This window comes from Chaetodon auriga, chromosome 5, assembly GCF_051107435.1.
Source record: "Chaetodon auriga isolate fChaAug3 chromosome 5, fChaAug3.hap1, whole genome shotgun sequence".
In the NCBI taxonomy this organism is placed as follows: domain Eukaryota; kingdom Metazoa; phylum Chordata; class Actinopteri; order Chaetodontiformes; family Chaetodontidae; genus Chaetodon; species Chaetodon auriga.
In genome coordinates this window covers 15927316-15954376 of record NC_135078.1, presented here as the reverse complement: position 1 = coordinate 15954376, position 27061 = coordinate 15927316, and the positions used below count along the sequence as shown (strand labels likewise).

Below are 27061 nucleotides of genomic sequence, written 5' to 3'. Positions count from 1 at the left end.
GACTAGATTCCAGTCAAAGACTATAAACAATAAGACATTATTGTCCAGCTCTAATCTAAGGGACGTCCAGGCGTTGTCTCAGCGGTTTGACAGCGATGTCCTGATCCAATACAAGCTCACTTATTTTACATCAGAAAAGATAAGAGCTGTTGATCTGATTACCATAAACCAATAGTTACCGGCTGTCGTTTTTGTGCGTGTGAGAGAATTGTAATTAGGTCTAATTAACAATGCTGTAGAGGTCAGTTGTGTTTTGTGTGTAAGTGTACACATCCGATTTATCGTGCTGTGACAGCAGAGCAGAAGCGTGCTGTGTTCGATAAGCGTACGTAACGGTGGATGTTTTGTAAGGACGGTGATGGGCTGTCTTTATTGAGCGGCGGGCTTCTCCTCCTACGCTTAGAGGTGAATGAGTACCGTTCACACCCACTCCTCTGCCGCCACAAACACAGCTGTGAGAAGACACACACACACACACAGCGTACACATCAGGATATGTGTATATATCGTATACACGCAGGTATATACATGTGTTTCTCCTTGGATCACTCTTCAAATGATTCATGGCAGGAGAGTGATCACAGAACAGAGCTGTGTGGGCGTGCTGGTGAGCGAGTGAGTGATGCCAGCTTTAAGCATGCATACTGTATTTCAATGCCTATAAAAAGCTATGAAAAATGACTATGGGAAATGTGGTCTTAAACAGACCCTGTGGAGATTTTGACCACCCAAGCACTATGGGTGAATGCTTTTGCATGTGCACAGTGCAATAAATTCCTGCCACCAGCTTCAGTTTATTCTGCTGATCAGTAACTGGCAGCAGTTCGTGCCCAAAGAAATGCAGTCGAGTGCCGACCAAGAAGACTATAAGCAAGTAAATGTGGATGTAAACAATGCACAGTTTAACATATTCAAGAAATTAGCTTTGCAAACATTTTAGGAAGCAGGATGTGCATTTCACATATTTGTTTGAGAAGAGTGAGAGCTAACACAAATTTGTTCTCAAGAAAACTCCATCAGGCACCTTTAACTTCACCTTTGGGATGAAGGGCCACAGGAAGAAGACCATAATCTCTTATGTTATGGTAGTTATGACCGAGATGATTAGACATTTTACTGTTTTGAAGTTGCAAGTAGGATTTCATGCTTGAGTTGGCAACACGTCTGGTTCCTCGTGTTTATGGCAGGCACATTGTAGTAACACAGACCCCAGAGTTCCATTCAAAATCATACTTGTATGGACCTCTAGGGGCAGGAAACATGTCTGAAGGCACTAGAAATGTAACAGAGGGGAAGCAGCTCATGAATCCACAGCACAGCACAGCACAGAGGTTTTTAAAGAACACCAAAGAAGGAAGTCATCAACAACTTCCCTTCCTCATCCAATGCTCATGACTTAGTGTACTCATTGTTTCATGCAATTTAAATACCAACATCAAATGTCTATTGCTGAAAAAGTTTGATTTGATGGAAATCTTAAGGTTTATATGTTTTGGGTGTGTTGGTGTGTGTGTTTGAGTGTCCACACATTCGTGCTGTACCTCTGCTTTGAGCCTCTCAATTTCTGTGTCCTGATCTTCTAGCTGGGTACGCAGCTGATTGGCCGCCACCTTCTCAGTCTCCACTATCTGGACAAGGTGGATGTATTTCTGCATCAGAACCTCTCGTTCAATGATGATGTCGGAGTAACTGAAAATAAAGAGTCCACAAATATATGCAGAGATATCAGCTGAACAGGACGCTGGGAAGAGCAGGTTTTATCATCAACATGACTGAAAAGCGGCCTATAGAAAATAATTTACATGCCTTTTTTCTGTCCCCCACTGTGTGTTATGGCAGAAAATGAGGAAATACCAAAAACACACATTTTTGAAAGTGCATTGAAATGAATGCTAAGGTGTCCATGCTGTGTGAAGCTTTAAAATCTTAAAGGTCTTGAAAACCAATTTTCTCAACCAGCTTCTCACTGTGCGCAACGGGGTTCTTAGAAAAACAGAAAATCTCCTGTTAGATGTTGATCAGTCTGGTTATGCCATGAGATATTTCTGTATTTTTGTCCTTACTTTCATCACTGGTTTGAAATCAATGGACAAGGCTACAAAACGCTAGGAGTCAATCAAACTACATGTACCAATAAGAATAATAAGGGTGAGATTTTCCTGGTGCAGCAGAGTTAACAGAGTGACAGAGATTCAGTCGTATTCACACAGTGGCCATTTTCCTCTGACGTCATGCTCAGGGTGGACGGCTGAAATGGTGTTGTATAAAACGTAACGTCGTACGTCTGTGTTCCTGGTTGCAAGTCGTACAAATGTACTGAATAATCAGCAGCTGAAAGGACAATGGATAGTGAAAATCCAGAGGGACATTGGGCCATGTTTGGAGGGAAAACAACACATTTGGCAATCCACTAGATACAGTTATACAACAGCTGTTGGTTAGGAATTGATTGATTGGTTGTAAAACATGTTGTTTTACCTTGAAATATGGCCCGATGTCCCTCTGGATTTCTACATGTATTCAACTTGCAACCTGGAACATAACAGAATGACACTATCCTGTGCAAAATAACATTTCAGCTTCCCACCCTGAGCATGATGTCAGGGGGAAAAGGCCAGCGGGCGAATGTGGTCTACGCCCACACATGTCCAGAGAATAGGTTTAATCAGGCACTGCAAGTCATAACACCTGTGCAGGTCTACCTTAGGCGGACCTGTAAAGGTATGGGTCATAGTGCAATGTGGATTAAGTTGGCGGTTCAGTTCAGAAGTACAGAGAGTACAAGCAACACAAGCTTCTTCTGAAATGATCAAATGCATATTATCTTTTTGATGGTTCAACAGAAGACCTGAGATGTCTGACCCTTCTTGAATACATCAGCAAGCAAGAGCTTTGAAAGCTGCTGCAGTAACTTCATGCCACAATAATGTCAGTTTGACAAAAAGAAAGATGGATTACTGTGTATATAAATCAAATTTTCCAATCTTGCTGAAATAAACTGAAACTAATGGCTCGTGGAAGGCAGGAAACAAGTGCAAAAAGTTAAGTATTCTTTGGAACACCATCAGCTTCGGAGTAAATTATACATGATTTATATGCAGTGGGCTATAGCATTTGAAAAAAACACCATCATGGCCTTTAAAGTTCATACTAATGCTCTCTAATCTTAATGTTCTGTCACATCACATCAAACTGTGGTCATGCAGTCTGATGTCATATTTCCTGCTACACAAATCCCCTTTTATACAAATCTACATGTGTACCTCGCCTGCTGGATGGCCTCCACCCATTCATCGCACTCAGCCTCCTCCTCGGTCCGCAGCTCCAGAGGCTTCTGTCCATCGTGACCAAACACGATGAGGAAGTAGTGCTGAGGACAGAGAGATAAAGAGAGAAGAGTTGTTTTCCTTTGTGACCCTGAGACCAAACACATCTACGGCTCCTCAGTTGTGCCAACAGTCGCACTTTACAGAAGATGTTGTGGTTGCTCCTTTGAGACGCAAGCGGCGGTTAATCACACATATGGCACAGACATATGGAAACATTGCTTTCAACTGCGTGTGCTTTTCACGCTCTTTTCTCGTCCAGATTCATCGCATATAAAGTTCCACAGACTTTACATGAAGCAGGCAGAGCACGCAGAGTGAAAAGTACAGGACGGGGGAGGGTGGGTGGCTCGACACACATGACAGAGTTATTTGCTCGCTGAAATAAAGCAGTGAGAGTCGTCTGTGCCTCCCTTCTCCACCAGCCTATTATCATCACCATCAATTAGCCCGCTCTCTCTCTCCCTCTTGTTTCCTGTCTGTCCCTCTTTTCATTCTGATGAATTTCCCTGAGTATCTGCCTTTCAAAATGCTTCCACACAGTTATGCACAGACACATGCAAGCACAGAGACACACACCTACAGTAGAGCACACACACCAGGCATTATGTGAAGTGATAGAGGCTTTTATTCAAATGGTCATGTCCTGGGGCACTGGGTTACCAGAAGAGCTGCTATTCTTAGTCAGGGAAAACAGAGAAGACTGAGCTCTGCATGGACTTTCTCTCCCCTCCTCCTCTCTTCTCCCAGCCACCTCTTTCCTCCTCCTCCTCCTCTCTCTTTGCACTTCACCTCTCATCCCACTCCTCCTCCTCTGCCCCGCTCAACCAGCATCCTCACTTCTCTTGTTGTCGAAACCCACTCCTCCTCCTCCTCCATCCCCACATCCCTTCATACTTCCATCTCTTTGTGTCTCTCTCAGTAAGGATTCAGTGAACCAAACAGAGTCCAGAGGAGAGACATTTACCCCGCAGGAGGATGGACGGGCTTCAGCCCCTGCAGTGGGGATGGGCTGGGGACAGAGTCACCAAGGTTATTGGAACACACACATACCCTCAGAGACCCTCCTCCATCTCCATCTCCGTCCTCCTACCCGTGCATTTTATGTGTCTGTCATTTCAATTCACTGGCTGGCTGGATTTTATTACATCAACAATAATTTGTGCTCTAACAGTCTTTGACAGGGAGAAAGAGAGACAGAGAAGGCTGGAGAGAGGCAGCGGTTACATAATATTTCTTAACCATGTACGTATCTCTAAATTGTGTCACCACCTAACAAGATAACATTACCATGGCAACGCAGTGTCTCACGCTTTTGCCATGTTTTCTGCTTTATAGTGCTGCCTCTATTCATTTTAATGCTTTTATTGATCCATCCTGCAATTTTAGACATAGGAAGGAAGACAATGGAACAATTTTTCTATTGCAGATTTTAGAGATCTATTATCTGAGCCTGTGTTCTCTGCACATTTATGCAATATATTGATGAGGTTTTATACCGTGCATGAGTGAGGGCTTATAATATATCTGCCTTTTATAGCCTCAATAAAGTGAATACACACATTTTCACTCCACGTTGGTATTGATTCACATGGTTGCTTTGATCACACAGATGTCCCTATCATTACACTGACACAGAGAAGATAATTGGAGTGATTGTAATGGTTTCTGTTATTTTATGCGCAGTGTTGGAAGAAATAATCTGATTTTTTTTTTTTTTTTTTTTTTTTTACTGAAGTGAAAGTAGCAATAAAACTGTATTGCAATAAATGTTATTAGAAATGTTTTTTAAGTAAGAGTATATAAGTATTAACTGCTGAAGGTGCAAATGTACTCAGTATGCAGGCAGAATAACTTCTGTCAGTGATACATTAATATATATTAAAATATTTGATTTATATTGCTAATGCATTAAGTTAGAGGTATGTTACATACACAGAGGTGGTTGAATCTTTAATAATGAATCACGTGCCATAATGTGATCACATGCTTTGAATGTCAGACCTTAATCTGTAAAGTAATTGTAGATTATGTCTAATAAATGCAGATCTAAAGGAGTAAAAGCATGATATTTCCATCTGAAGTGCAGTGGAGTGCAGTAGAAAAAAATGGAAATTTCAAGCAAAAGTACAAGTACCTCAAAAGGTACCCTGTGATGGTAATGTGCAGAAGAGCATTGTAGTGTGTCCACAGAGGCAGTGAAGAATAAGGGCAAGCAAGCAAACATGGATTTAAACACTGCACAATTTTAAATATTCAAAGCAATCATGTTTGAATGCATTTCCTTCCTCACAAAACATCAACGATGCACACTGTGTTTTGGTGAAAAAACACTGAATGCAGACAGAACTTGGTTGAAAACTCCACAGAACATCTCTAAGCACAGTGCTGAAGTGAAGGCACTCACTCACTGGTAGAATCCACCACTGTTTACACTGCACAGAGCATAAACTGATGTTACTTTATCCTCTTTTAAATTATTTCTCTTTTCAGGATACTTTACATAATGTACATGCTTTGCCCAGTCGTCCACTTTATACCTCCTGCTTAACTAAAGATGTCATTTTGTATGTTTAAATAACTCATATATTTTGCTGCGACTTTCATATGTATATTCTGTTTTACCCCTGCTGTGTATTGCTGCTACTTGATGCAGCAGTGACCCAGTTGGCCCCAGGCAATCTTTAAAGTTTAATGGTATGGCATCCTTTACAGAGGATTTTACATCATGTTGGCCCACGTGGCATTAAAGACTTTCACAATACATTGCAATGAATACATTTTAACACTATACTGTGCCCTCATTAATTGAAGAGGAAGCTTCCCAACTCCACAGTACTATTCAGGACTACCGGCTTGCTCTCCCTTCAAATCGGCTCAAATGTACCCTCCATCCCTCAGGGCCTCCACTGTACTGTAAGAAATTTCATTTAAACAAATAAGGACAGAGAGGAAAAGCAAAAGAAACAAAGAGGCAAAGACTCTTTTCTCTCCTTCACTCTTTGTGTCACTAACAACCAATTCACCACTCACCTGAAACTTTCTTTCTTTTTCTTTTTCTTTTTTGTCTAATCTGAGCAACAGCTATTACAGAAAATGAGGCTGTGAAAGTGACAGCATGACACAAAGGACTGTGTTTTGCCACCACTGAGCAAGAAACAGGGACAATGAAGGGCAGCACATTTTATTATTTGGAAGCAATTTCGGGTCAGTCATTTAAAACTGCTCGCTGTGAGAACAGAGGAGAGGAGTGAGAAGCTCTCACAGCCAAAACAGACTGCTTCTCACTGTCCAACAGAGACTGAACATCAGGAGATTAAAACCTATCACACACACACACACACACACACACACACACACACACACACACACACACACACACACACACACACCCTCAGGTTTGTGGTGGCACAGTGATGAGATACTTTCTTCTTTATTAAAGATTAAAGAGTCAAAGATGAAACTGGACTTGGTGGTAATAGATTCATTAGGCAAACGATGGCTGGGAGATCCAGAAATACTCATGTGTTATAAATATTTAAAAGCACAGACGACAGAATCACTGCTCAGATCCGCTGATGATGATTTGGGACTGGAATAGCCACTAATGATGCAACACTGCTGTCTGCTTTGGCATCTGCACTGATGAGAGGCCAAATTGTGTTGTACCGTAGTACAGATGGACCTCGTTTTTTTTCCCTTGAATCTCACTCTCAGCCTTTCAAAGCAACTGGCATTTTACTGCTTTGATGTTGTTTGCTTCAATGGGTAGAAAGAGGCTCAACGTGTTAAAGGTTTGATCCCCTCTGAAGGCCTGGTTGAATGAAAAGAAACTGCAGTCACATAGAGCATGTAGTGTACACACTGTAGGCTACAGCAGAACAGAACAAAAGGAAGTGCTGCGTCTCAGCCATGAAGGCTCCTCAGCAAGATTTAAATGTTTTCTCCACTGACCATTTTTTTACATTTGGCTGCCAATATTGTGTTTTTGATGACCACCACTGAGTTTTTCTCACTGCTTTTTCCACACAGCATGAAAACCAGCAGGTAGTCCCTTAAAGACCTGTACACCTGCACAGGTGTTTTCAGTTACTCTGGCGGATTAGACCTCTAGTCAGGTGAAAGTTGGGTGGAGCTTTGCTTGAAACAGTCTGATGCAAATTATCTGATTATGTCAAACAAGCAAAGTTTGTACACGCCCACAGAGTCCTGAGAAGAGGTCTTATCAGGCAGCAGCGTAAGTGAAAACACCTGTGTGACTGGACTGTAAGTAAAGCATCTTTAAATCTTCTTGAGTTGCTTAATCCATCATAGTGGATTTACAGTTAGCATTATTTTTTGTCATTATTTTGCTTTTGTTGTGTGTAAGTGGAAAAAATGCTGCAAACTTGATGTTCAATATGATACAGTTAAATAAAAAGCAACCAATGGAACAGAAGCTGAATAGAAGGAGAAAAAACAGCATTATTTCTGCTCAGCAGTCTGGTTTGTGAATGGTTAACTGTGAGGTATAGCAGACTGAACATATCTTGTAGCGCAGTAAATGGGCTAAAACATGCAAAACCGCCGATGTGGTTTTTTGAGTATCAGCGGGAAAATACGTTAACAAATCCTGAAAAAATGTTTGTGTGTTCCACAGCACAAATCACACCTGTTGCAACATCAACAACTTCTGAAGCCGTATTGTGTTGGTACTAGTGTAATTAATTGTATATAAAAGTGCTCCTTTTTAATCACAAACGGTGTGTTAGCAGAACTAGCAGCCCGGTCCAAAAAGTACATCATCATGCTGCCTTGTGCTTCACAATATGATTAAGGCTGTACACTAAGGGTAGCCTTTGTTTGAATTTGATTTGCATAAAACAAAGTAATTAGAAGAAGACACTGTCACCTTTGAGCAAAAAATACTGTAAGCAAGTAACAGGACAGGCGCAAACTGTGAAGGCATGGCAAAGAAAAAGGCAATTCACTGCAGAGCATCAGGGAATAAGTGAAAGATCAGTTTATAAAATATCCAAAGCTGCAGGGAAAATTAGTCACAGGTTGGCTGATAATTTGCACTTTGTCATGTGTGTTTGCAGTTAACACATTTCAGAGTGGAAACAGGATTTAGTCTCATCTTATTCCTTAGATCCATATATGCTGATTAAAGTGGAAAGGAAAAATCATTAACGAGCAGTTTTAACACAGCGGGCTCCTCTGGAAGCTCATGTATTAATGTGTCTCCACCTTTGTACTGCTGTGGTGAGGCACGGACTGCCCAGAGATGGTGAATCCCACAGGGTGATAATTACCATCATAGAGAAATACAGCAGAGAGCAGACCATGTTTCGTGTGTGTGTGTGAGACTACAGAGGAAACCTGCTGTATATAATCCATAGACTGGATTTCCTGTTGGTGTAGGTGGGAGTATATACACCATGTATTTCTCTTAGAAATACTTCAATGAGATGCTGCAAAAGAACCGCCTGTAGTGATGGGCAGTGATTATCTATACAGAGCCAATCTCAAACCACCTGTTGTTGGCAGTTCTCATGTGAGAACACAATGCTGCAAACATATCAGCAACAGATTTTTGGCTTCATATTCACAGCAGATACCGTGTATATATCTTATTTAGGTTTGAAATGACCATTCACATGGTATGAACATGTTCGACTGGAAAAGCCTCAGCACATAAAAGGAAATAAGATTGCTTTAAAATTGGAAAATAGGCATAAAAACCCAATAAGACTAATTAAATATACATAATATTTTAACACTGTGGGTGTTTTAATAGCTGAGATATCTTGCTGACAGAACCGTTTTGGCTTTTGCAACGGCCTAAAACTTCATTGATAACATGTGTGCTGTGCTTTTTTAGAATTTCCATGTAAAGCTGTAAAATATATTAACGCCCATTAGGAGAATGAAATGAGTTATTGAAACAATAAAAGTCATTTGTGAGAAGATGCTTGAGAGAGATAAATAAGAGAGAGAGGGGTATGGGTTCACTTTTCCCACCCACCAGTCTTCTGGATCAGACTCACAATCTGCTTCTGTCCTCTTTATATTCGTCTCATCCCTCAGCTCCCATGTCGTGCTCCTACAGGGGTAATAATGTCTTTTTTGTGCAGAATGGAGCGTCATAAAATGCTCCAATTGGACAAGAACAAAGAAACCAACTCCTATTGTCATGAAAACTTTGTGCCCCCAATAACATGCATTTTACCTAATTTACTTGCAACAGACTATTAACTGCATCCCCCCCCCCATCTATGTATAAAACCAAAAACTACAAATTAATTTTTAATTTTTAAGTGGCCAGGTGGCATCCATCATATTTGCCATAGTAAATAATGCAGTAGGTAGAATAGTTAAGTGTTTTCTCTTAATGAAGGAATAGTTTGATATATTAGAAAACATGTTTATTTGCTTTCTTGCTGTGACTGAGATGAAACTGATGCACATATTTTTAAATATAAGGTTACACCCAGCAGCCCTTTAGGTTAGTTTAGCATGAAGACTGGACAGAGGGTGAAACAGCAAGCTTGGCTCTGTCCAGAGGTAACGTAATCCACCTACTAGGACCTCTAAAGATCACTAGTTGGCATATCTCTTTTGTTAAGTACATCCGTACAAAAGCCAAAGTACAAAAAAGCAAAATGTCCTCTTTGTACTCAAATGAGCAAAGTGAAGACATTTTGGTCAGCCTTCACTTGTTCTTCTAAGCCTGTTTGAAGATTACAGGAATAGTTCAACAGAAATAATCTTGTTCGTTTCTTGCAGAAGTTATCGAGGCCAGGCTAGCTGTTTCTAACAGCACGATCAGTCTTGTTATCTAAGTCTTGGCAAGAAAGTGAAAAAGCTTTATTTGCCAAGATGCAAAACTATTCCTTTAAAATGTTTTCTTCTCCTTTGTTTTAGGAGAGCCACCAAAGATAAAGTAGTAAACGTTAGAGTCGAGTATATCACCTAACACGAGTTTAAACTGCCCTCTTTCTATATGTCCGTCCCTGTCAGACCTGTTTCGTAATTTCAAAAATCCAGAAAGCTTTACTTCACTTTAGAACACAAGAACAGATTTTTAATTTCCCGGAGAGTTGTCATTGTGAAGAGATACAAAACATTAATCCGACTGCAGCGGCAGCGGCAGCGGCAGTACTTTATGTAAGCACTGGATCCAACTAATGATGTACCAACTAATGTGACAATCACTGAATCAACATCCCACATCCTGCTGTTTCTTCATTGCCCTCCATGCTGTTCACTTCCTCCGAAGAAGTTCTTATAACAAAGTATGTGGCCATCTCTCTCTCTCTCTTACACACACACATAAACATAAAACTTTCACGCAGAGCTCACACACACACAAACACACACACACAAACACACACTGTATTTCAGTATACTAATAACTGTTGAACCTGCTCAGAACGCTGATCAGGGATTACCTGTCTCTTTATCTGGAGATTAAACAGATCGCTCCCCTCCTCCACTTTCACTCTTGTCCTCTGACTCAAAATAAATCCGAAGCAAACATGTATACACACATATAATACACAGCTATTATCAAGCCTTTTCTCACGTCTTACACATTTGTTGCTTTGTCACTTCATCGCCAGAAGGGATTGCTGGGAAACATCCTGCCGCCTTAACGCAGTCAATGCTGGATTGGAGAGTTTGTTTTACGACTATCACAGTTCAACAGCAGGTGTCTAAATGCACCATAATTCTGTTTTACTATATTCTTGAGCCCCTGTGCCAACAGCAACAAAGACACATGAAACTACTTGACAATCCTGTTACCTGATGCTACAGTTTATTTTATACACTCCTCGTGAGGTGTGTGTGTGTGTGTGTGTGTGTGTGTGTGTATGCGTGCCTCTCTGTGCCACCTCTGCACATCAGCCCCTGTAGCCCATCATCGCCTTCAGGGCATCACCACAAACTGTCAACACACCACTGACATGTCATTTCATAATATGGCTGATGTGGTGAACAAGTTAGCAAACAGTGCCATATTTACACATCAAGCAGACAGTAGCAATGGTAGCGTTCATTTGAAGTTGTTTGTGTCAACCTGACAAATTTAAGTCCAATATCCAGTTTAGCAGATAAATGGTCCACCATGTTCACCAGATACTCTTCAACTGTGTCTGCTGGAGATGCTGTGCAGGTAGTTCACAGCGGAGTTTCACAGCTTTCCTGTGAAATTCCAACTTTTCAAAAGGTGAGCCAAAATGGTCAAGATGCAAACTGTAAAACCAAAACCAGACAATGATCTGAAACATGCTTAAAAACCTCCACTATGAGGAAATTCTTCTTCATTACACACAATCATCTGATCCAATACACTTATTTGCTTTCTTGAGAGTAAATTGAGAAGACTGATAGCATGTCTGTGCGTTAAGTGTGAGCTACAGCCATGACTGCGTGACAGCAAGTCTAACGTGAAGACTGCAAGCAGGAGGAAACAACTAGACTGGTTCTCTTCAAAGTTCAAAACTTTTTCCTCCAGTATCTTTAAGGCTCAATAGTTTATCCATCTGCTCGGCACTTCTTTGCAGCTGTTTGCCCGGCAACCCTGCAGTGAAGAGACTCTGGGAAGTCACTGCTCCCAGATGTTGTTCGCAGAGAAACAGTTAGCCTACAGCACGTAACTTTGCCTTATTCTTGAGCTTTGGACAGAGTCAGGCTAGCTTTTCCTCTGCTTCTACTTCTTAAGCCAAGCTAATTGTCTCCTGACTTGTGGTCCGTACTTGACTTACAGATAAGTGCAACATGATGGTGCCTCCAAAACTCCTGTGCAACCAAAAGAAACGTTTAAAAAACTAAGACAAAGAGCAGAAGTCGAGATTCAGGTATTTGCTGAACTTACAAGAGAGGACAAATAATTAAGAATTTGTTATAGACACCGTTCAGCACAGTGAAGTTTTCCCTAACTCAACAACATCTTTACATATTTTTTACACAAAGAAATAACTGAATGGAGATATGATTAAGAATTTGATGTAGAAAGCCTTTCAGTTTGTAGAGTTTATAAAGATTTTCCCTAACTAAATAACTCACAAAATGCAGCAGGGAGTCTGGTACTTTCTCCCCAGGAGAGTATAATGGAGTATAAGAAAGGAGTATAATGCAGGTACTTTACTCTTTAGATTGTGTCCCTACTGCCTTTTCAGAGAGTTTATTACAGCCAATCTCTCTCTCCTGTCAACAATTTCCACGTTCAATAATCATGTGTGCTGCTTTTATATTGTATTGTTTGTGAGCCTATATGTGATTATTATGCATGTACCTTGAAGATGATGCTGAGACATCTGATTTGAGGTCTGAATTCTTAATGAACATCTTTTTAACAAAGGCATGTTTACTACTAATGGGTATTTTCTGTATCGATGTAAAGGATCATTCCCACCTTAAAGATTGCAGGAATGTTCTTGCCACATTGTAGTAGTACAATATCAAAGGGTTGTCATGTTGGCCCAATAAGAAAAGTATAAGGCAGTATTATATATAGAGATATAGATATTGTTGTATTTCATATTTCTCAGGCAAAGTGGACAGCTCCCAAAGAAAATCGTGTCTAGGGCCCCTTGTTGTCTTGCGACAGGTCTGCATACTTTGATTAGTGCAGTATTTCAAACACAGGGCACAGATTTTAAGACAGATGCCAGTTTTAAATTCTTATCTGACACTAATGAGGTTCATAATGGCTCTAACACTTGGCAGAAAATTTAGAGGAAAATGAAAAGCAGCCTGCGGAGGAGGGCAGATCAGACTCCTTGAATATGGGAAGAATTGGTTCCTTGATGCAGACGATTAGTAAAAGCAAGAGAAAAACTTGAGGCTCTGAGTGGGGGGTTTTGAGCTAGAGGAGTTTTCTAATGTGAAATAGTTACACACACACACGCACATACATACACATGCATACATGCACCAGGAAGTCATCACTCACACTTCAACTCTAAAGTGTCACCCCACCTTTATTTGCATCAACTTTGATGAGGAAGGACACTGTTGACAAGAGCCCCTATGTGCCTACAGAGCAACAGAAAGTCACTTTATTAAAGCCAATGCTGCCACATCAAACGGTGTTGAATTCATTTGTGCCATGCTTAAAGTTTCCAATCTAAGTTTCTGCTTCACTGTACTACAGCCACGCACATTACGCATGATTGGAGAGATAGTCACAAATTGAATCCCCTTAACAGCCAATTTGTCCATCCATTTCCAAGGATCCCTGATGATACTGAGCCTTAAATTCTGCAAACATGAAACTTGAACATAATAAGCATCCATGTTTTGGAGGAACACCCGAAAAATACTTCTCATTTCCTAATTCACATTTAGACTGACACTGAAGCATCGATTAAGTCTTGTACGGAAGCCCTGAGGTGCAAAACATAACATTTCAGAAAACAACTCGACAAAAATGAACATATTTCAGAAAACAAAGACATGTTAGAAAACAGTTCCTTCTTCAATAACTAAGCAAGGCTCGATTTGATTATTTCACATGTGTAATATCAAAAGTTTGGTAGTGAACCAAACTTTTTTTCTGCAGTATACACAACAGTCTGGCTGAACTTAGTAACAACGAAGCTACTAATGCTGAATTTTATTTTATTGTTACATTCACAGTACATTTTTACAAAAAGGCTGCCAGACGCACTGTCACAGAAATGAACAAGGACATGTTTCAACTTTATGCTTGCAAATCACAGAAATAAGTGCAAAATAAAATACAAGAAGGGTGGGTGGAACCATGTGACAGGCAATGCAAAGTAAACACCTGTGCAAGGTTGTTTTTTGAATTTTCTTTCTACGAAACTTTTGTTTTGTGAATGTGTTGTACCAGTATATCATTCAGTCTCTCGTACATTATTTTCACTATTTTCACACCAACATTGCTGTGTTAGTGGCACAAGCAGTTGGCTTCGCATAGAAGGAGCTGGGGATCGAACCGCTACCCGTCAACCCTGAGATTTGACACGCTCTACCTTCGACTGCTCTGTCTCCAGGTGCCTATTTTAGACTAGACTAGATTTTGAAAGTACACGAACAAAAGTGTGTTTGGGAGAGGAGGAGTGATGAGAAGACCAGTTCTTTTAATCAATACATAAACAACTATGTTAAAAACCATAATCATATAAACACCAGCAAAATTGCTGTCAGGAACGGCTGCTTCATTCAGGCCAACTGAAATGATTGGATGGGCTTGTTACATCCCTGCCTTCTTTTCTCTGAGCATTTGATTTATCGATCCCTGTGGCTCTATAGCTTTAATTGTTGCTGTGCGCTCTAAGCCATGCAGTTATCAAGCCAAGTCCTTTCAGCTTCTTGTATTTAATACAAATTCTATGAAATCCAGGAAAAACTAATCGGTAGGCTGCTTCAGGAAAAGAAGAAGAAACCCCTTTCTATGCATAGCCTTCTGATTTTAGAGCTGTAATTTTTGACTATCAATCAAAAACAGTCTCTGCAGCTGCACTGATTTTTGGATCCTGGCTTTGGCACAGTTACATCATACTCCCAACCTATAGGGCTATGAAATTCTACAAAGGTGCCAATTGGCTCGTTTGTTTCCACAACAAGGCAAATGGCCTTTCAAGACAGCAACACCAGGCCTTTGAATCGCTCAGGATAATTTGACATATGTGCAGCAATCTGGAAACAGACTACACTGTACGTAAGAGTCCTCTCCCCTGGTTCATGGCCTCTGATGAACTGTGCTTCTCTCTGGGATCAATAACCAACCAGACGCTTGATGATGGGGGGAGGGATAGTTTGACAATTATACACATCCTTCACACACACACACGCGTTCACATCAGCAATACAGGTGCACAGTCGCTGTGGAAACCATTCAGACCAGTGTAAAGGCTCTCCAAATTATTTGAAGGGTTTGCATCTATCTGAGAGTACAACAGGGAGGAGAGAGGCGGTATCTGTGTGTTATATGTGTGGCTGCATTGTGGCTCACTGTGGGGGTGTGATACTGCAGGTTGCTGGCAGACTCACTCTACTGCACAGAAAAACAGTGAAGAGCAAGATGGAAAGATGGAGGGCCTTCTCTAATGTTACCCTTTCAAACCCTCGCACAAGGAATAAAACCCAGGATCAGACCAAACTCTGACATTTTTGATCACATAAAACACACACGCAGCCTCGGAAGCCAGACAAAATGTCACTGGTATTTGGTTGAGTCCTCCTGCGTGCATGGCTATGTAGTGTAGTGGTTACATGGCAGCACACAAGGCTTCAGCTGAAGGCAGATTGAAAATAACCCTAATTAAACATCACAGCTGTAGTGTGAGAGTGAGACAGATGCGGAGAGAGAGTGAGACAGTCCATGTGAGAGTGTAAAAACTGAGGAGGAAATAAGACTTCACCATGCTCGGTAACATCGGAAGACACAGCTTTCACGCTTACATTAGTCTCAGTATTAACAGTTGTAATGTCAGTAAGGAGAGGTTTGTTGTCCTGTCATCATCATAATAACTCCATTAAATAACGGCTTGATTAAAGCCACATTCATTAACTCAACTACACCATCTCCTGGCTTTCCTAAAGCTTCTCCACCATTTGCATACACCTGGAATGAATTGTCTTTACACATACTGTACATTTAAAGAGACACACATCGACAGTGTAAGTCGATCAGAGTTTGTGGAGATGAATATTTTCTGAGTGACGATGATTGGTAGCTATTTTTGACCACTCATATGATTAATTGTGCATCCATTTAGTGTTTTGTTAATAACTTGCTCAAACTGTAAAAAGTCAATGCTTGCCAGTGTATCCCTCCTCCTGCATTTTAATGGGCATGATGCCTGTGCACACACATGCACACAGTCCCTGAGGCCAGCTGAAAACTGGGATCAGAAACAGAAATCATGCAGTTTTCTCAGATTACGTTCATGAAGCAGAGGCAAGTTTTTTTTCTTTTCTTTTCTTTTTTTACTATAACAAAGATTGATTCTTTGCCTGATATAACCCTGGGATTGATGACAGTCTTTTGACTAATACATGTGTGTTTCATTTTTTTTTTTCTCAATGAAATACGTGTGCAAATGGTAATTCAAATGTTTCCTAGCAACAAGACCAACCTAACTGTTGGAGCAACAGTGCTGAGGCAACTTCCAGGAGCTCAGTCACCAACAGATTTGCCCAAAATATTTCCCAGCATAGCACTGTTTTAAAGTCATGAAACCCCAACCCCTTTCAGCCCTGCAGGATTCCACAGTGAGTCTATTATGGCAAATAAAAGTTGCTCAACATGCATAACTTAAACCCACAGAGCTTGTAGTTCAGATATCAAGGCTTCTACCGACACTAAATGTGCCACGCTGCAGTGTGAGAAACTAAATAAAGCACAAGACATCTAGAATACTCTAAAGCAGCCATGAATGAACACTGAATTTAATGTAGAGATAATATGGACTTATTGAAATCCACGAGGTTAACACAAGAACCTGTTGCTGCATTGCTATAGATGCCTCCGACTGTCATACTCTTAATGAATTTGGCTTTTAACCTAATTTTACTAATTTATTTTGTTTATGATGAAAATGTGAAAGCCTATAAGGCTCACACTCAACAGGTTGAAAATCAAGTACATTTTGTGGCTGCAGGCAGCAAATTTCATGACCCGTGAAAGAAAAAAAAATTAAGTGTGACTGACGCCTGATTTTTTTTAAGTTTATTTTGAAATGGAAAAAGATGCTTTGAGAAAGCTCTCTCTCCAACCAGCCTGCCCTCCTCTACACAGCTGAATCTGTGGGGGACGGTCACCTGCTCTGGGTAGATGCACTTGGAGCTCTTGGCACCGCAGGGCTTGGTGAAGCTGTAGAGAGCAGAGAGGCTGAGCTGCTGCAGCCACTTTAGTCCGATGCCGCATGAGCCACTTGCTCTCTTTACATGGGCGTCAGTTTGATGAGCTTGATGAAACAATGTGATCTTGTAGTTTTCATTATTTTGATTTTAAGAAGTGCCGTAAACCAGCAACGATCAACATAAATCTCCGTGGAAACCGTAAATTATATAAAAATCAAATTAAAAAAAGCAACATAGTAGCTTTCAGATATGTATCTGTGTGGCGTGCATGTCTGTTAATTATTAATCATGTTTCTATACAATCAGCGACTGCACCAGTTTGTCCCTATAATGATGTCAGTGGGTTTTGATCACATTCTGGGAAGTTGCTCCGTCAGATAAGAAACGATGTGGGAGTTTTGACTCAGCAGGGTTTCGTGGTTTGTCACCTCCTGCTTGTTTTAAACCTCTCACCTGTTTCTCCAGCGCTTCTTTCCCAGTGGTGGACATCTTGGGCGCCGGCGCGCGCTCGCAGGTGCATCCTTCCAACAGGTAAATCCCGGCTGGTCGCGCGCTCTGCTCGTTCTCGAAGTAGAATAGTACATTCTGGTAAAGGGCGAAGAACTTCTCGTGCCACCGGCTGTTCTCCGCCGTCTTCTTGCTCAGGTAGCCGCGCTTAGTCCCCTCTTTACGCGCGACCACTGACAGAAACAGCGCGTGCCCTTCATTGTAGCGGACGCTCTTCTGCATTTTTTTCGTACGGTTTTGGAAAAGAGAAAAAGTGGGACAATCAGAGGTTTCACCGCGAGCCCATGGTCGCCGGGGGTGACGTATTAACTTTCCCACCGAGACGCGCGGCTCAGCGGTGCCGTGGCGCACGGAAAAGTTGCCCCGCTGACGGGAGCGCTTCTGCAGAGGAACTCATAGTAAAGATGTCCGAGTCCCGCAAGCACTAGAAGAAATCCATGCTGCTCGCCAAAAAAGCGCGCGTCTATAAAGAAGCGACAACTAACAAGCAGGAGAACGCGAGGGGCGTGTGGTTCATAAAGGGGAGAACCCTCAAGTAGTAGACGGACAGTGACAGAAACGCAGACCCGATAAACTGTAATCGGCTTTGACAGTGGTTAACTCTCTCTCTCTCGCACACAAACACTCACGCCCACTAGGTCTCTCTATCTTTCTCTCTCTCCGGTGATGCGCGCTGATCTTGGAGTTGGCGGAATTAAAGGCGGAGCGTGAGTTGGTTTTGCGTGTGTGTGTGTGAGTGTGTGTGTGTGTGTGTGTGTGTGTGAGAGAGAGAGAGAGAGAGAGAGAGAGAGAGAGAGAGAGAGAGAGAGAGATGCAATGCAGATTTTCTCAGTAGAAAATGTTGTGATTTGTTTCCGCATTATTAATAGCGTTGGACCAGAGAGCACACACTAATACATTAATGGATGAAGAAAGTACAATAACCACGGTTGTATGCCTCTGCCAACCAGTTAAGGAGCACTTTACATCCACGTCTGTCCAGACTTATATAATATGTGTGGTGTGGTGGTGTAATTTTTGGCAAAATGGAAGTTATCACTATATTGATATGTATGATTCCAGTGAATAATTTCCAGTGAGAAACACGCTGTCTTCTCTTAGAGACAGAGGAGTACAGAGGACTGATAGAGAGCTTCATCACATGGTGCAACAACAATCACCTGAAGTTCAATATCAACAAAACCAATGAGCCTGTGGTGGAATACAGTGCTTCAGATATGGATGCTGCTGCAAAGAAGCTACTGACTGTAAAAAACAATGGATGCTTCACACACATCTTTAGCAGCACAGAAGATCTAAACAATGTTTAGATGTAATCTAAACATGTAATCTTCCCGATTGTGGAACAGCCTGCCGGAGAGCCTCAGTGCCGCAGAGACTGTAGATGTTTTTAAAAAGAGGCTCAAGACCCACCTAATCAGGCTTTCAATTGATTTGTTTGATTTATCTTATTCCTTTAATCACGCTTCTTAGCATGTTTATCTTTGTTATTTTAGTTGCATGTTTTAACGACATGTTTAATTGCTATTTATTTCATTTACTCATTTTATTTAATTTTGTGTTTATGTCTTAGTCCCTTGGTTTTTAGCTCCAGTGTTTCCTCATGGGGGTCCTTGGTTTTTAGGTCAAGCGTTTCCTCATGGGGGCCCCCCTCACTGGTAACTGCTTCTGGCCTACTGATGGGGGCGCTGCTGAGGGGACGGCTCTGGCCTGGATGGCTGGAGGCCTCCGCACCTTGGTGTGGGGCCTTCTGTCTGCCTGGGTCGGGGTGGTCTCGGGCGGCGCCCCCCGGTCATGAGCCGGGGGCCCTCTCAGTGTGGATGGCCCCCAAAGGTGGCTTACTACTTGTCTTATCCATATGGGTGCGTGTGCGTGTGTGTCTGTGTGTGTTTCTGTATGTAGTTATGGGGGCGGGAGGGCTGGGTTTTCTTCTCTGTCGTTTTTAGCCTCTGTGAGGCACTTTGTGTTGCTTTTTAAGTATGAAAAATGCCATATAAATAAATAAAGTTTGAAGTTAAAGTTTGAATGGCTACAGTTTCAAGGTTGACAACCAAGATTAGTGTCATTAATTCAGCATGTATTATGGCAGGAAAGGGTTTTTGCAGGACGTTATTATGTCAAAGTGATGTTAACCTTTGACCTTTTGGATATAAAGTCATCACTTCATCATTTTATTCTGTGAGACATTTGCGTGAAATTTGTCATAAATAGCTAATGAATCCTTCAGTTATGGTCAAAAATGCTCAAGTGATGTCACTTGAGTCAGCATCTGTGGGAGCTGAACAGTTTGAAAAAAACCATCAGGTGGTGTGAAGTTAGAAAGAAGTGCGGTGACCGGCCCACTACCTTATCTCTGCTTGAGGTTAGCGGCTCACAGCTACATTAGTTGGTACCAGCACAAAAAGTGTCAGCGGTCAAGCTGCATTGTGGGTAATGTAGGTGCCACATTTTGACAAGGGAGACGAACAAGTGGAGTGAAAAAAACTGTTCTGCTGCATCAATTTTAATCCTTTAACTGTCCATTGTGACGTTAGCCTAGTGTAATGTTAAATCAGTGTTATTTGACAAATATTGGTACAAAGAGCAGCAAATGTTTTAAGTTTTTTTTCTTAATTTATCAAACACACTGATGAACATCTGGTATGACCTAATATTATGACAATTAGGTTACAGTACATGATGATGGTGACAACCAGAACCTGAGATGGTTAAAATCCTTTTCACACACTAAAAAACATCAGCAAAGAGATGCACAACAACCAGGTGCATCAACCAAGTTATTACTTCTGTGAGCATGTCTGTTCTTCTCTGAGCCTGCTCATTCACTGACAGCCTCTGTTGTGATGGTGTTGACTTCAGCGACGTCAAGAGTTTGACTGCAGCCACTCCACGAGGGACGATCTGTCCGAGACGCTCCACAGGTCTGAGAGAAGTTTCTTATTCTTCCTAGAGAAACGGAGACAAAGACACCAAAAGTTGCTTAAGCAAAATATTGTACATAAATCTATTGTGTATCACATAGTCCCGCATGTGTTGAGTCTAAACACACTGTACTCTCACACACACAGATGTGTGTGAGAGTACAATAAAATCCCTGCTCTCAATCTCCAGCCAGCAGCTCAACTCCTCTGTGTACGATTACTGTGTACTCAGCATGGCTTCACTCCAACAAAGGACAAACATTTCATATAGGGAGGATTACATTGATAGAGAGGTATGGCTCTGTGCGTGTGTGTGTGTGTGTGTGTGTGTGTGTGTGTGTGCGTGCGCTGACGGATACTTCATATGGTGAGGATTACTTAGGAAGAGGCTAAGCAGCACTCAACTCCCAGCAGGTTGTCTGTTATAGAGAGAGGAGACGCTGTGTACAAATTTACACAGACAGAAAACTGTATTTGGAGAAAGAGCAATATGCTGATGCTTCGACAGCAAATGTCTGAGAATTCGCAGTATTTCCGACTCCTAACTCTATCGAAAGTGGAGCGTCTTTGCCTGGCAGTATGTGCTTCATCCTAATGGAAAAACTTGTCTACATCAGCATTAAAAACCATATTTTCTCTGCCTTCCCCTATCAGTGTGCACTAATGCATTCATCTAAAAATAAATCAGCCAAAGTAAAACAAGAGTTGGACCCCCTTGAAGAAGGAATGCATGACAGAAGTTTAACAAAAGCAACTAAATTAAGTTTGAATTAACAATTCCATGACATGTATATTAATTAAAATAGTCTTTTAACAAATAACCTGATTAGCAACATTAACTTTAAACCAAGAATTTCTAAAAGCTTAGCCCGTTTCTGCTAATGGAAAATTGCACCACAAACGCAGCAAAATAAAAGTAGATATTGGCAACTCACGACATTTTTTTTCTTTTTTGCGGTTTGGTGCTGAACTGACAGCCAGCTGCATCCATTGGAGATGTCACGAGAAGTCTCTAAAAACAACTAAACTGAAGTGGACACCAAAACATTTTCTTGACGAAAACTTCACTCAGCTAAAATTGGTTTTGCATGTTTCAGAATCAAACAGGCCAAGTGTTTGAAGCAGAAAACTTCCTGACATAAAGCTGCTTCTCTCTCTCTCCTCTGTGAAACTCCTTCATCTGTACCCACTCTCATTTTCCAGGAATATTGGCACATTTTCTGCTTCAGACGTGTTGGCACAAGAATGAAATCAGGTTCATTTGAGTGTTAAAGCTTAAATAAAAACTCAATTTAGAGTTTTATTTCTTCATGATGCATGTTTGACTTTTAGTTTTCAGCTGACAGTGTTCAAGAAACTCTCCAAAAGCACAGGAACAGGATATTTTGGGATTTATGACAGAGTTTAACGGCAGCAGCTCCAGCAGCAGAGGAGAAGATATTCTGACTGTCAGTCCTTAATATGGGCAAGGCTTCAAAAACACTGGATCCTACATTTCCCATAATGCAACTTGACAGTGTTCATGTGTTAAGCTGTGTTCAGAGCCGGCAAAAAAGTTAAATCAGGCTCAACCTTTGCCTCAAAGTGACACAACGGTATTAGATCTATTACTTTTGATTCATTGAACAGATTACTTTGGAATGTGAACAGTGTATTTCTACTGTTTACCTCAAAATCATTGCAGCCAACAGTAAAATAACTGCCTTTCCAGTTCTAAAACTCTGTGTGAGAGCACTACAAATCACTGCTCAGTGTCTTCAGCCTTCAGATTCACTGATCCATTTTCTACTACAAGCTGGGCTTCCTGGATTTCAATGTCTCACCGGTACTTGAAACAAGACACCCCAACCAACGCTGCCCCTTGTGTTGTTCTAATGCAGAGCTGTTTTCAGTCTGAACACCCACTTAGACCCTCCCTGCCAGGTAAACACACACATCTCTCAATCTTCACGCCTTCAGTTTGTAACACAGGCTTTCTGTTATATTGTTTTTGGTCTCGAAACCCAAACTAAGATCACACTACATGAATGCTTTTACAGGCTGAGTTGTTTGGGAAACAGTCAGGGTGAATGCGTGTGCTCGCTGTACCTCCTGGCATCGACCGTGCTCTCCAGCTCTCTGGCTTTGCGTGCAGCGGTGTGGAGTATAGGGTCCGGGATGTCAGCCAATCGGGCGACATTCAGGCCGTAGCTCCGGCCTGCAGCTCCTTCAGTTAACTGGTAGAGGAAAGTGATGAACTCCGGCTGAACCTCTCCATCTGCCAACATAGTATTCACTTTTAAAGCTCAAGTGCCCACTGATAATGATTTGGAAATTGCCAAAGTAAGATTGTTAACAAACACTGAAGGCATTTCCACATGCACGCACGCACGCACGCACGCACGCACGCACGAACACACACACACACACACACACACACCTACCGTCAGTGTCAGCAGCAACGTCAGGTTCATTGAGCAGGAAAGCCATGTGGTAGTTGGTCACATGTTCAGGATACACACGCTCCAGCTCACACAGAGGAGGGTAATGGGTCACAAACAGGGTGAGGGCTTTCACCTAAGAGAAGGAAGGACAGATTGAAGTGTTAACATCCAGGATCATGTCGCACACACGGCCTGTGGCAGCTCTGACACCTGGCATCAGGAAAGCTGCATAAAGAGTGTCAGTCAGGTGGAAATGCAGTCTGCACTTTGTGTTTATATTGGTCAGAAAATATCCAGCCAAGGGGGAGAAAACTGCACAGCTGTCAGCAGCAATGTCACGATGTTTCTCTGGTAGGTAAAAGTAAGAATAGTAAGTACAGGCTGCACAGTAATGTCACTTGTGGAGACCCTCCACCTGCCACGTTTGGGTTTATTGATAGCAGAAATACCACCTTCCCACCTACTCACCAGCTTTGCACGGCGCCTGTGATCACAGTGTGCACCGAATGCACACAAGAAAGTGAAACTCCAGTAAATGTCAAAATACTGCTGTTGTATTTGTTCTTATCTGTTTGACGCGGATGCAGACATTATTTGATTACCAGGCCTGAGAGAGATCATGTTGATAGGATAATGATCACACATGAAAATCAATGAACCAAAGTCCAACAAAACACAATAGTGAAACAGATATATTCTCATACACTGACATAACTATAAAATAAACAGCAGTTTGCTCACACGCTAACCTTGGATGTTCCTTTTTTTATTTAGGTAAAGCACACTGAATATGAATATGACATTTGCTATTGTTGTAACATTTGCTGATGAGCACTAAGCACAAAGCACAGCTGAGGCTGATGGGTGTGTCAGTAGTTTTGCAGGTTTTGGTCATAAATCGAAGTATTTTGACCTGATGACCTGGTGAGAAGTTATTACAATTCATTCAACGAGGGGCATGAAGGTCTCCGTTACTTCTCATAGTAATCCATCAAGTAGTCATCGAGACATTTCAATCAAAACTACAAATATCCACCTGTAAATGGCTGGAAAGATAAAAGTCACGGGGTCACTGAAGTCAGTAGGGACCACGAATGTCTGCACTAAATTTGTGGCACTCCATGTATTAAATTAGTGGTTTCCAACCTGGGGGCTGGATCCCACAAGGGGGTCCTGAGATGATTTTTAGGGGGTCACCAGATAATAACTTGTGCAGGAGATAACGAAAACTAAATTCTGCTGCACAAAAAGATGATTATCTGTCATGGCCATGCAACCTGTGACAAGGGATCACAAGCAGATGTGGACTGGTGTTATGGTTGGCAGCCACTGTGGTAAATGTCCAATATTTCAGTGGGTAGGAGGAAACTTTGAACTGCTGGTGAAACTGGAGGAAAAGTCACCAAAGTCATGAGGATACATCCTCAGGGGACCACGAATGTCTTTCAGTGATGGACCAACTTACTGACATGCTGCTGGTGCGGCTAAAATCTGAACTAATCTACAAACTCTTCCCCACTGCACACTCACTCTAACAGCTCTTATACATCTTTACCCTTTACCCTGACTACAACTATATGATTAATATGCCGAGATTTCATCGTACTAAGTTCTTCTCTGCACTTTGGCCTCTGAATATGAATCAAATTTGGTTTTGTACTATTTTTAAGCCTCATGCAAAAAAGAAAGAAGGAAAAAAAGAACAGAAAGAGGACAAAGAAGAGTGATAAAGTAATACATAGTATACCAAATGGTAGGTATCATAACAAATGTTGCATTATGTAACACCGTCTGTCTTACAACAACTCAGCAAAAGTTGAAGCTGAACAACAAACTTCTACATCTACTGTACTTTGGCCCAGTGTTACTTAACTGCCTCTGTAGCCTGCAGAGTGCTGAGCAAATACACCAAAACATGCTTTGTGAGCATTACCAGTATAAACACATGTGTATATATAGTAGTGTGTCACTCCCTCCTCCGTCGCTCTATCCACTTCTTGTTTTATCTTTCTCTTAATGATTTCTGCAGTCAATCCCTCCAGTTTTCTGCCTCTCACTGTAAACGCTACACTCGGCTTTTCAGGATCTGCAGAGAGCGAGCAAAGTGAAGGCACTTCACCTCATCCTGCTGTTCTTTAATCTCTGTCGGGCCTGGGAGCCACCCAAAGGCTACATGATTGAACTCTGGCATTAAGGTTAAGACATGAAAATCACAAAAAGTGGGCGGTGCAGGCACTCAGCCTCTCTCTCTCTCAAATGCATGCACAAACATTTTACCTCTCAGCGCTGCACTCTCAGGCCAGCTGCTGAGAGCTCTCCACTAAAACAAATTTCCTTTTCCTGTTTACTGTTTACTGTAACAGCCCAATCACATGTAAATGGGAGTGTGGAGGACGCATTAACACAAAACACCATCATATCTCCCACATCCTCGAAAACAGTCTTGAAAGTGTGACACACTTTTGAAACCCAATAACTCGTGCTGGCTAAACTATCCCAAAAACTGTGAGCCTTCATGACCATTAAGTCTGATGATGACAGTAATGATAACAAATCATGTATGAGTCTTACATCATCGCTGCAGACAGGCGGCTGCAGGACTCGGCTGGCTCCAGGATCAGCCCGCTAACCGCTCGGTCTAAGAAAGGTCACACGTCACTAGTAATACCTCCCTCTCAAAGAGACGTGCATGGTGACTCCCACATGCTTCAAACAAAGACACACAGACCCGCACCTGCTCAAACACATGCACAACACACTCACACTCGCACAAACACACACACATAGACCAGCCACCTCAATCAGTGCTGTCCACCTACACTAAAAAGGTAAAAACAAAGGGTGCTGCAGATGGAGGCTGCAGCCTGGATAATGGTCTGATTAGGTGCTAATGGCAGCTCATTAGCAGACCACCCCAGGGTGCACTGACAGCCACACTCTGCAGAGCTGCACGATCTGATGAAATTAGCCCCGAAAGAATTAGTCAATTACTCGATTAGTCGATAACCAGAAAATTCACAGGCTATTTCAATAATTGTTGAAGTCATTATCGAGCAAAAATCCAAACAATTAGTTGGTTCTGTGATATTGTACATCCATCTCTGTACAGCTGGTTTGACTGAACAAGTAGTTTAAAGAAACAAACAGTAGCCCTTCCTTAACTATGATCCGGCTTTAATGTTGTATATCTTAAACTTCCCAGCCCTTCAAACTGACTGTGAAATAAACACAAATATATATAACTGGAAGAGAAATTAATAAAGGGGGGACGGGGGCTGCAGGGAACACGTCTCAGCCTCTCTGATTATGAGAAGTGGTAGTCTGGGTCATGAAAAAAATGAGAGATCTATAAATATCCAGTCTCAATGTAAGCTCAAATCTGCTGTATGTTTCTAAACAAACAGAGGAATGCTGGAAGAAGTCAGACAACAAGGTGGCCGGGTCCAGATGGGACAGGCTGTGCATTCGGCCCACTTGACACGACGGTTCAGATAAAACAGCATCTCTGACAGACTGCCGATCTGCCACATATAACACTTTCTCTGCACTGTTCCACGTCGTCCACCTCTTCTTCTCCTGTAATATGTCTCCGATCTTCTGAGCTCCAAATTGGTGTCTGTGTCGCTGTACACCTGTAGCGCATCACCACTCTCCCCCGCTGTTTTATAACGATATGTTGTCAAAGACCAGAGTGTGTGCGCGCATGCAAGTGTGCTGGCCCTAATCTGATCCTGAGGAAAGGGCTCGAGGTGTCAACACCGCAGTTGCTGTCTGTCTGTCTTGTTCCTCCTTCCTGTCCAATTAGACACAAACCCAATTCTAACTCAAGTCAACACATTTCCTTTTCTCACCTCACAACTAACAAGGGTCTGGATGAGGAGCTGCGTATGAGAGAGAAACAGAGATTTGGTGTGAATGAAGCGTGTGTGTCGCTGACCTCTGACTTTGGCTGAACGTCAATCTTGTTCTCTCATTGGCCTAAATTATTCAAGGGGGAGGGTCACTGACAGGTGCACAGGTGATGACCTTTCCTTCAGGGGATGTTTTGCCTCTTTTTTAAGTG

The 27061-nt window shown here is 41.9% G+C and overlaps 2 protein-coding genes across 6 annotated transcripts in view; both read right to left on the bottom strand.

Moving 5' to 3' along the window:
* rasgrf2b (Ras protein-specific guanine nucleotide-releasing factor 2b) overlaps positions 1–18295 on the bottom strand; it is a 42193-nt gene extending 23898 nt beyond the window's left edge. For 2 of the 3 annotated variants that reach the window (XM_076731793.1, XM_076731796.1), the window contains exons 1-3: positions 17601–18283; positions 3264–3370; positions 1542–1689 (exon numbers count right to left, since the gene is read on the bottom strand). In XM_076731793.1, the coding sequence (XP_076587908.1) occupies positions 1542–1689; positions 3264–3370; positions 17601–17876 (531 nt within the window). In that variant the 5' untranslated portion in view covers positions 17877–18283. Of the gene's footprint in view, positions 1–1541; positions 1690–3263; positions 3371–17600 lie in introns of all 3 variants that reach the window. The other variant, XM_076731794.1, reaches the window with a different exon arrangement.
* A 1846-nt stretch (positions 18296–20141) lies between these two features.
* msh3 (mutS homolog 3 (E. coli)) overlaps positions 20142–27061 on the bottom strand; it is a 39110-nt gene continuing 32190 nt past the window's right edge. For 2 of the 3 annotated variants that reach the window (XM_076731943.1, XM_076731944.1), the window contains exons 22-24: positions 22999–23131; positions 22664–22832; positions 20142–20600 (exon numbers count right to left, since the gene is read on the bottom strand). In XM_076731943.1, coding sequence (XP_076588058.1) covers positions 20519–20600; positions 22664–22832; positions 22999–23131 — 384 coding nt within the window. In that variant the 3' untranslated portion in view covers positions 20142–20518. Of the gene's footprint in view, positions 20601–22663; positions 22833–22994; positions 23132–27061 lie in introns of those variants that run through there. The other variant, XM_076731945.1, reaches the window with a different exon arrangement.